The following is an 11,284-nucleotide window of genomic DNA, read 5'->3' as shown; positions in this document are numbered from 1 at the left end:
AACGTTTTGCTCTGCAATGTGAGTCATGCCTGGAGATCCATCAAGTTATTGACTATATTTTCCACAAGAGGGCCAGACTGTTTCACAAGATGCAATATATCCTTGATGTTACAAGGTTAATTCACTGTGACTCACTCAACCAGGTTCRCTAAATCCTCAAGCCCCGAAATCRYTATTATAAGGATATGTGATGTTTATTTGGGATGAGAGGCACAACTAGACGTCAATAACTTCCTCAGAGGAAGACAAAGGTGTCAATGAAAACAGCACTCAAGAAGCTTTATGACAGAAACAGGCCAATCAAAATGGGTGCCAGGCACTTKATTTAACTAAAACTGCCGTACATAAACACAGCAGCCATTATACTGACAGAGTTGTGAGCCGTGATTTCCGGCTACAACAGCCGGGGTCACGTGGTTTGACCTCGGTGATGGATGTTCAATCAGCCCCACATTGGTGCCGATGCTCAGACCTGGAGCCAAGATTGAAGAGCTCATCTCTGGGCATGGTGCACTTTATAGGGACAGAATCAATTCACTTCTCCCCGTCCAAGATTCTCCCTCTATATTCTTAAGGAAGTAATTCATGTAAAAGAAAAGGACAAAGTGCCAAGAACATCTGACTGTCATCTCCCGTAAATAACAGGTGATAGATGACTTTCTCACTCTGCTGGCTTTGTATCTGTCGTGTTGATGAAGAGCCGCTGGCCACGGATCCAGATCGTCATATTTCTGTCAGCCACTACATGGTCCCTCTTGCAAAGGACGGTGGTCCATTGACGAAAGCCATGGTGACTACCTATTGATTGAGTGCACTGGGGGGCTGACTGCCTGCCCCCCCCCCCTCCTTCTTCCACATCTGACAGGATAAAAGTATAGATGGGATGGACCAAAGGCAGTGGATTGCTGGGGCAGGTTGAGAACGAGTAGATACTACAGTAAGCACTTCTTTGGGACCGTTGCTTCGTTGACATGGACAGTTTTGTCTCTGTGAACTACTGGCTGGGACTGCTAGCTTTTATGCTTCTACAAGGGGTAGTCAGTGTGGAGGGAAGAAGCATCTTCAACCCTGGTGAGTCTGCTGGTTTGGTGACTGAATGTGTACTAGCTGCTGGCCTATTTGAGGCATAGACTACCTGAAGATGTAGGCAGTCTGAGGACGCTGGTTACAACTATGGGTTAATTCCCAGCTGTTTGCATGCATTGTCAGTTGTTATACTGTGAGCATGCAAAAGCATATGAATAATTATTTTGTTGGTATTCTATGGCGAAGTCATTTAGTGTTTGCTTGGCAATTCAATTGTGTTCGTCTAACAATACTGTTAATACTACACTGGGAATGTGGCTCAGTTTAAAGGGGATATTGTGTAATTATATATTTATGTACACTAGGTGCTTTTGAAGTTGTTTACAGTAAATCAGATGTACTGCCATTTTTTCCACATATTCAGGAAACCATGTATATCCCCAAAGAGGAGACACAGATGCCCAGAACAAGATTCTAGCATTGTTACTACATAGAAGCTTAGAACCTATTGAAAGAAGTGACACTTTAGGTAAGGTTTTTACAGTATATCACACACACACACTACAGTCTTTGTCAATGTAAAAAATAGAAGGATGTGTATATATAATATTACATGGACTGTTTCTCAGGTTTGCCGTTTGTGCTAACACATTTTTTCTTCTCTGCAGGTTTAGAGTTTGCCAACAAGCTAGCGGAGCTGAAGGAGGTAGGTCATTCAAGTGTTTGGTACACACAGAGTGCAACAGTTTAAGCAATTGGTGTGTTCTGTGCAGTCACATATTTCATCCAGCTGAGAAGACGGCATGCTTTTTAAGCAGGGTTTATGAGATGAACAGGTAAACATAGTTCTCCTTGACTGAGACACTGTGTACATTCTGTGGAAAATTCCCCTGGGATTTAGCCTTTACATCAAGCAAATCTACCTATTGTCTGACGGAGTTCAAATGAGAGCTCTAGCAGCATAATCTCTCATGGCCTTGGATAGGGATTACCTTACCTGAGACGGCACCTTCCATAAAGACCGACACGGGGATCCTTTGGCCGTCTGTAACCACTGTGTTCTCTCCTTACAGATAGAGGCTTTGAAGGTGGACTTAGAGCTGGAAAGGGAGATCTCATCAAACACACTAGCAGAGGACGAGTCCATACCGAGGAAAAGGGCTGAGCGTAAGTTTCTTATTGCTTATTGTCGGCGATGGCACTGATTTCAGTCATAACACATTTCATTTCCTATAGTGGTCTTCATTTTACAACAAAATTATTCTCCTCCTTGTCATAGAGCAAGAGACTGAACAGTGTTTTCTCTGTGTCCACAGCCTGTTTCTGGAAGTACTGTGTATGACAGCCTAAGGGAGAGAAGAACCTCTGAGTCCTGCTGCATTGCCCTAACGCTCCAAAGACTCAACACGCTCACAGACATCAACACAACTCACCCATTACCAAATGTTTAAATGTTGTAACATAACTAATATACTACTACTATAATGTACTCATCACTGTGCTGTAACCTCTGTGCTGATGTCGCAGTATCGGGCGTCTACAGGTATTTATAATAGGTTCAATGACTGTTGGGTCTAAATCAGGGTGGGCATAAGGTGACATTTTATTTGTGTTGTTTTGCATAATTACCTCAAACGACTGAAACTACTTGATGGCCAGTTCTGTATTGGATGTAATGTTTCAGATGCTTCTCTACAGGACTCCAACTTTTGCGATGACAAGGAGTTATCAGCATTTCTCTAAGAATGGAAAGTATTGTTGTCCCAACCTAACATATTAGTCTGCTGACAAAGGACTTGGTCCATGTTTCCACGCCCAGAGTAGGTGTCCTCTTCTCAACATGTTGACTTTGTCTTCCTCTAGTGGTAAATGGGTGCAGTGACGCAATTCATGTACTTTCCATTGTCAAATATCAGTATTGTTTTGATGAAATATCAGTATTGCTTTGATGAATGTGTTACCGTTTCCTTCATTTAATAAACTATATATTATCATGCTAGCTTGTGTCTTGGCTACCAGTGATTATGTCACTCCAGGAATAGAGAAATAAATGGTTAGATCAACCCCTGAATTGTAAGTCACTCTGGATAAGAGCGTCTGCTAAATGACAAAAATTTGAAATGTAAGGACCAGGGCTGTTTTGGAAATGTTTGGCTATCTTTAGGCTATATCTTTTGCCTGAATGAAACACCTTTACAACTCAGTCGCAAAGACAAGATCTGGCAATAATCGTGTCCAGTATGAGAGTGAGAAAGTCCATTGAGGTGCACACGCCTTATAAGTACATTTTTGGGGGGGTACCTGTATAGCCTCAAAACATGGTTAAAACTATCATTTTGATATCATGGATGGTCAGTCCTTGCATCCGTACCTCTGTCTACAGATGTAGGATCTTAATTTGAGCCAGTTTGAGCCAGTGCAGGAACATCCTCATGAGCAAAAGAGTGACCAAATTAAGATCCTACATCTGTATGAATTTGAGAGTGGTTACATTTCTCCAACTCCATCCCTCAGCTTTTGTTATTGAGGACACTTTGTTATTGTCTCAACTGCTGATTACCACCTTAAATACAGTATTATTTACACATTGTTATGTAAATAATACATATTATTTAGGCTATTCAATCTTGCACCAAAAATGTATTGTTTTAATTACATTTTACCAGTTTTGTTTTAGTCGTGGTAAAATGATGCAATTTACAGTTCTACAATTTTGTCTCAGCTGAGAATTATTGCTCTGCCCATGACTTTGTTTTTCTGCCATGGTCTCTGCATCTCTTCCCTCATTGTCACTGTGGTGGTGCATTTGGGAGCCGAGTCATTGGCTAGGTCTGAACATTGGGCAGTTGCACCAATGATAGGGCTCTCTGAATCCTAGAGAGATAGATGGGAGTGGAGGGACATCTGAGAAACCAGTAAGCCTGTGCAATCAGCTGCCCTGTCAGAAAACCACAATGGAATATTGGAGAGAAACGTGTGGCTATGAAGCACCACTGACTTACCTGAAGCGGTAGAAGTGTAGACCTGACTACAACAGGATGGGGTGAATTATTCATCACTCATGGCCTAATCAAAACAAAAAACGCAGACAAACAGCGAAGCTCGCAACCATACACAAATGCACGCAAGCACACCAAAATAGAACAGAGAAAACCATTTAAACCTACTCCGTGAGAATGTTACGGGGAACAGGGAGCAGCAGCATTGGCAACCGTCCAGTCTATAACTGATATATTGTAATGTGGGTCTTATCTCGCCATGTTCAGCGGCCTGTTGACCGGAACACGGGCTTGCATGTGGTCTGCGCATCCTGCTAAGATAAATTATACGGAAATGGAGACGCATCCTATCAAGTCTCTCAATTACCAGGCATTTAAGGAACAAGAGCAACACAACAAGTCTGCTGTGGTGCGTCTCGTTTGAAAGGTAGGCAGAATTCATTGCGTCAGTCTACTACTGCATTCCTTTTCTGTTTATTATAAAGTACAGAAACTCTAGTACTGTGTATTGATTATTTGTTTGGTTAAATAAAGAGAGAAAAAAATGCCTCAAGTCCATAAACTTATCATTCTTGTGCAGTTTATATTTATAGGCTACATTGAGGATTTAATTTAATTATTTTAGGCTATCTGGCATTAGTGCGTAAGCCTAAGCTTCAGGGGCTAACTGTACAGGCGCCAAGTAGCTTACACGCCAATCGCCAAATGCTTTTGGGAACAGGCAACAAAAAAAAAAGGACAATGTCGAGTTTAATTCAATAAGAGAAAAGCTGCGAAATGGAGAGTTGAAGATAAAGAGAAGGGAGGGCCTGAAAAGTACTGTTTGGGAAAGAATTGGTGAAATGGTACAAGAGGATGATGGATGATTGTGAGGTGCTATAGAAATTCGACAGTCACAAGATGTCACGCCAAGGGAACTGTAGCCTACTGTTCAGACGGGTTGAATTGAAACTGAAATCTATAACCTCTTTGGGAGCAAAACTCATCACTATGATAACGTTTCCATTATTAGCAGCATCTAGACTGTCCACTTTGAAGTGCTGAGACAGAATGGCTATATAAAGGAATGGAACATATATGACCAGGGCCCCGCCACCATTATAACCTAGACAGCGTCAGATGTGGGCGTTAACAAGCAAGAACTGAGATGGAAAGATAATGGTGGAGAAAGGTCAAGGGAAGTTATTTTCATATAGAGGGAGGGGATTCTATAGATTATGCAAAGACGGAATACTATAAAGGCAGGGCTCTGTGATAAGAGAATTCAGCTGTTCCATAAAATTGCTCGGCTCTGTTACTTTGTAATAAAGTCTAACTGAATCTACAGGTTCCGGGATCTGTGCAAATATTTGACTCAAGATTTTCCACAACACCTCTCACATAGCCATAATGTTAACTCCTGAAGAATTAAGCACTTCTTGCAGTAAAATTATACACCAAATGTAGGCTAAATTTTGACCCGGGAACAGGAGTGGAGAAATATGATTTCTTTCTTTCAGCATCTTGAGAGAATGCGAATGCGCAGTTAGATAGCACCTCTACAGACGGTATCTTTATCAGCATCATAAAAACCGATAGTATTTCAACCACATAAAATATGCATCCGAGCCAAACTGAAATCTTATCAGAAAAATGTTGGGTCGTTTTCACAGCTTTCTATTTCCTCACAACCGGTCAAACTGAAGTCATTTTTAGATTTTTTTTCACAGAACATATTTCCCGTATTTTTTTTATACAGCTGACCCACGCACCACTAATAGGGGCAACCAAGCAATGTTTTTTTTTTTTTAAATGGCCAAATCAACTCAAAACAGCTCAATATTTGGTTTGATGTTACTTAAAGGTAATATGGCCATATATAACGTTGCTTGACTACAAAACTGTTTATTCTGGCCCATAGACTACTTTCAAGGTGAGGAACCATCTAACAAGAAGTTGGAAAATACTGAGCTTCACCTTTAATCTAGCAACTTGTCATATACAGTACTAGCCTAATATTGATGATCAGCAGATTTTGATCTTAACACATTTCTCCCTTCAATAGGCACCATGTGGAGCGTATTACTCTTTCTCCTGGTCCAGCCTTTGCTCACCGACAGCATGGTCTGCCCTAGCAGCTGCATGTGCAACCTACATGGGGCCGTCAAATGTGTGGGCAACATCAGGGACGTGCCCAAAGGCATGCCCACCAACATGTACCTACTTCAGCTGAATGGCACCAACATGAAGGTTCTGAACGAACAGAGTCTGGCCATGTTGCCCCTTATGCTGCGTTTAGGCATCAGCCACAGCCCCCTGGACACCATCCACCCTGAGGCCTTCCATGTGGCCCCGCAGCTCCTCTCCATCAAGCTGTCATCCAACGCCCTCTCCAGCCTCCCTTCCCGGGTGTTCAGCCCCTTGGTCAGCCTGGAGCAGCTGCATCTGGATGACAATCGTCTGGAGTCCATCGCTCCCGTGTTGTTTGAGGGTCTGGCCAACCTGAACGAACTGGACGTCAGTAACAACGCCATCGCTCGCCTCGCCGCCAATGTTTTCCACGGACTGAGTAGCCTGCGCTATCTCAACCTGGGGAGAAACTCCCTGCAGCAGCTGCCCCCCACCTTGTTCCACTCATTGACGCGGTTGCAGTTCCTCATGCTCTACAACAACAAGCTAGAGCGGCTGGAGGTAGGCGCCTTRGATGAGCTGGCCAACCTCCTGGAGCTCAAACTGCACAACAACCAGATCGCCCACATCCCCCCCGAGGTGTTTTGGGCCCTAGGCAACCTCATGARCCTCACCATGTCCTCCAACCAGCTCCAGGGCGTCCCGAATGAAAGCTTCTACCACCTTCCCAAACTCACCAAACTCACCATCTACAAAAACCCTCTGCTGTCACTGCCWGATAAGTTGATGGGCCAAATGCCCGGGATGAAGGAATTCTACCTGTATACCACCAACCTCAGCACCGTGCCCTGGAGCCTGTTTGCCAACATGAGCGGGATGGAGAGGCTCTCCCTGCACCTCAACAACAAGCTGAGGGAGCTGCCCCCTGACCTWTTTTGCTGCCTGCCCAACCTCCAGAAGCTTTCCCTCAAGTCCAACGACATCCAGGATCTACATCCAGATATTTTCTCCAACCTGGCCAATATGAACACTCTGCTCCTGAATGACAACAAGCTTCGCTCCCTTTCTGAGGACATATTTAAGGGCAACCCCAGTTTGGCCAGCATCGAGCTGAAGAACAACCAGCTGCGGACCCTTCCGGGGGAGGTCTTCTCTACTGCAGGGGGTTTAAGGGTTGTTACTCTGAGTGGCAACCCATGGGACTGCAGGTGTGGCATCAGAGACATTGCAAGTTGGATAAAGCTTAATGAAGGCATGGTTAGTGATCGGACGGATGTGATATGTCGTAATCCGCACCCTCTACTTCTCCGCCCACTTGGTTCCCTACTCGACGAAGAGTTTAAGTGTGACGTTACCACACGCTCGAGCAGCAGCACCACCCGCTCGAGCAGCAGCACCACCCGCTCTTCGATTGAACTCATCCATGCCGTTTCCACTACAGCTCTTGAGGAGCAAGAATTCACACCCACAACTACTGCACCCGAGGCTCCATCAACCCAACAAACAGAAAATCCTACTGAGAGTGTCAGGTTCACCACACCTGGGTCGAGGCGCACAACAGCTGCTACACCGACCACCGACGTTGGCGACATTCTTGACGACGACTATATATTCAAGCCTATGGGCACTGAATCGCTCCCCGTCCATGTCCTATCCCCGCCCTTTCATGACAGGCTGGTGTTTGAGAACGGGCTCGAGTTTGTGCACAACATCCGCCTAAAGGGCTGGGTTTACCTGTGGACGCTGCCACCCAATGGGGCTTACGTTGGGTTCCTCATGGCTCTCCATATCCTTCTAGTGGCCACAGGCGTGGCCCTGATTCTGGCTGCCATGTACGGGATGTACCGTCTCCACCAGGCCACGGAAGACCTAGGAGCAATACTCACAAACAGGAAACACACCATCATATCAGAGAGGAAGCAGAAAGACCCAGATGAACTGTAGCTTCACCAAATGCGAAGATACAGCACAGTATGTGTCGAGAGTATCGTTGTGGTGAAACAGTTTTTAAAAGAATAGTGGAACAAAACCTTGGAAATCTGTCAATGTAAAGCACAAGCCAACGTTGTCTGCATTGTGTGAAGTTCTTTAGTATTAGAAGAGTGTCGCTGACAATTTATTCATTAGGCATATCTCGTCTCCTCCCAGTGGTAGAAGCTTTGAACAACAGGACCAAATAATGATCCTCTCAGGGGGAGAGGACAGTCACAACATTGGTCCAAAGAGCCAGACCATTATAGAGTTAGGCTAGCTCTTTTTTTATTATTATTGTGAAAATAACGGATGTCGGTATTGATGACTACACGGACCTAGCGAACAGTTTCTCAATTGTATTGAGTGAACCATATGTCCACTAAGCAGTGGGTAAAATTCACGTCTGGAGTACAAGCTAAGCAACCTTGTATTACTCCTAGGAATTTGCCAGTCTCTATTGTAGGGTAAAGTCAAAGCATATGCTTAAATTAATGGCCATATGGTGACAGTATGCATTCTTTCAGCGATACAAAGATTGGCAACATCTAACCAGTGGAAAATAACGTTGTCGTGGCTTATTAGTTAGACAGAAACGTGTCAGTTGATAGAGGTCATACTGTTTCTGCAGCTGGGGAAAGTAAGCCTAACCGCATGAATAAAAATGTTCTGATGTCATAGGATTATCTTATTCCTGCCTTTCCCACTAGCAGCTATGAGGGATCCTAATATGCCTGCATATTACACACACACACACACACACACACACACACACACACACACACACACACACACACACACACACACACACAAATGTAAGTGAGGTACTGATATCTTACTATTTAACTGCTCAGAGACATCTTGGTAGGCCGACAGGTGTGAATTATGAAAATTAGGTGACTTTTGGATGACCCCCACAAGACCAATTGCAGTCATTTAAATATATTAACACATTGAAAAAAAGCAGAAACAAGGTGTTAAGCTTCATGTATTGTAGGTGAGCTGATGCTTTTCGTTTGACTCACGGGACACTACGGACAGATACGATGAGGCTCCTATCTCAGTCCTAAAAATGGGAAGCTCAAATACACCATTTCTCAATATCATAGAGAAGACATTTTTCGTTTGAAAATGTTCACTGCAATGTTTCCTTCCAAAACAAAAACAAGCATCCACATGAAAAACTGTATTAGGCATTGGTATTCATTCATCACCATGTACAAAGTTGCCTATAAAACATTTGTTTTATTCCATTACTCTTGTGTTGGCAGATCATTCTCATGTAGGCTATTTGAGAACTACACTGTTAAAATAGAAAGACTCAAAACACCATCATTGTGTAGTGAAACCATGAAAAGTAGTTCACGTAAGCTGAGATCTGGTGTTTGGAGGGTGTTTGAATGTAAACCCAATGCCAGTGTTATAATACGGTGAATGTATTTGAAAACAGAATGGAGATTCAGAAAGTGGTTCTTCAATTTGAATATTAGTGTTAAGATAGTCTTGTGAAAACCATTTCTGGTGTTTCAGTGCATGTAAAAGGCAGCATCTAAACACAAAAAGCATGTTTTGGCAGACTGTCTCTCATACAATCAAATGGTTTTGAAATGACAATGGTTTATAGCGTAAATATTGATTGGGGGTGATTTTATTTGAGTTAAAAAATGTAAGAAAATACTGGGAATTGAATACTTTTCCTAGGGTAGACAATGGCACTAATTATAGGRTACTGTTGCCAGGCCCATTGTGAGATTATAATGATGTTACAAATCAAAATGACAACTCTTTATGTRGTCAAAACATTGTCTTAGTCCACTCAGTCAGTCTTCAGGACTAAACTGTTGTGCTGAACCACCCTTCTTATACTGAGCACATCGGGCCCGATTCAGACTTGCGATAGACTTAACATGGACTCAATAAAATATTAACTCAAAAATGTTAAAGCCCATGTTAAATCAACTTATCTTAATTTTTTCTGTGCTTTGTTCAGAAAGATTAGCAACAGGAGTTAAATACTGAATTTTACCCACTCAACCACACAGCCACGTACCGTGTGAAGAACTTGGGCCCCCATATCAGAATGTTTAGATTAAAGGCAAAATTTGAACTTCAGACATTGTGCTGCTTTACTGTTTAGAATTCCTCCAGTCTGGGGCATGGAGGTGGAGAGAGGGCATTCGTGTCTGGTGTGCCCTCTAAGCAAACTCTATGGTCAAGTATAAAAACAGGCAAGTATGCGGGCACCTCCCCTTTACTCAGGTCCTTCACGAACTCATACAGGAAAGAGCACAACAAACGCTAAAGTGAAACTCTCCAAAATAATCCAAGAAAGTATGCGTCAATGACAATGCGAGTACAAAACGTTATTACATTGAAGAAAGAAACAGAAAAGGAATTCACTCAACAAGAACTAGCCAGCAGATCTGACCCACTTGCTTACAGCTAGTGATGTTACGTTTGATACCGGCGCTCCAAGGTATGCGTCGAAATCGCTAAGCAGCTAACCTCGAAGATGTCTGCCGATGCGTGTATGACTTTATCAGCAGTACGTCATCAATGACCTCTGAAGCTTTGTTTGATCACGTGCTTTTTCAAACCGTATGCTGCCAAACGCAAGATCCCACTGATCACGCCGTTGTTCCGGTGCCTTTTCCGATTCCAAGCTGATTTCAAACACTGACCTCTACTGGACACCGTACATACAAATACAGTTAGGATTTTGTATAAAAAGTTTCACCTAACCGGTAGCTTTGCAGATAGACGAGGGAACTATGTAACAGTCATGGACGTGAGGGTTCGGGTCGAATCCCGTTGAAGGCCCACTATTTAGAAAATTATTCTTTCTGCACTGTTGCTCAAATTTGTTTTATATAGTATAGTATAAGCTTCTGTCTTATGCATCCTAAATAGTGCCATAGATTAAGTTTTTGCAAAATAGTCAAGCATGATGTAAGATGTGAACCTAGTATTCCAACTGATTAGGCTACTAAAGCCAACGACATACCGCTGTGCCACGATGCTATAATGAAAAGAATGGGGGGGGGAATATCTCTGATAATCACACGCTGCTATTTATTGCTGACCAGCAGAGGTCACTAATGTGCATTGTGAACATAATAAAGCTCTGCGTAATTAACCGTTTTTCGGCACAATTTGGTGAGGGCGCCGAAGCCTTAAGA

The 11,284-nt window shown here is 43.2% G+C and overlaps 2 protein-coding genes across 2 annotated transcripts; both read left to right on the top strand.

Moving 5' to 3' along the window:
* The first annotated feature begins 897 nt into the window (after nucleotides 1-897).
* LOC111975896 (urotensin-2B-like) lies at nucleotides 898-2,995 on the top strand. The gene is made up of 5 exons (XM_024004577.2): nucleotides 898-1,071; nucleotides 1,451-1,555; nucleotides 1,695-1,732; nucleotides 2,100-2,193; nucleotides 2,343-2,995. Exons 1-5 carry the CDS (start codon nucleotides 972-974, stop codon nucleotides 2,366-2,368), a joined length of 363 nt encoding a protein of 120 aa, XP_023860345.1. The 5' UTR covers nucleotides 898-971; the 3' UTR covers nucleotides 2,369-2,995.
* A 1,369-nt stretch (nucleotides 2,996-4,364) lies between these two features.
* Nucleotides 4,365-8,201, top strand: LOC111975903 (platelet glycoprotein V). The gene is made up of 2 exons (XM_024004584.2): nucleotides 4,365-4,452; nucleotides 6,070-8,201. Exon 2 carries the CDS (start codon nucleotides 6,075-6,077, stop codon nucleotides 8,076-8,078), a length of 2,004 nt encoding a protein of 667 aa, XP_023860352.2. The 5' UTR covers nucleotides 4,365-4,452; nucleotides 6,070-6,074; the 3' UTR covers nucleotides 8,079-8,201.
* The last annotated feature ends 3,083 nt before the right edge of the window (nucleotides 8,202-11,284 follow it).

This window comes from Salvelinus sp. IW2-2015, linkage group LG16 (genome assembly GCF_002910315.2).
Source record: "Salvelinus sp. IW2-2015 linkage group LG16, ASM291031v2, whole genome shotgun sequence".
Taxonomy (NCBI): domain Eukaryota; kingdom Metazoa; phylum Chordata; class Actinopteri; order Salmoniformes; family Salmonidae; genus Salvelinus; species Salvelinus sp. IW2-2015.
This window is presented reverse-complemented; position numbering and strand designations above follow the sequence as displayed.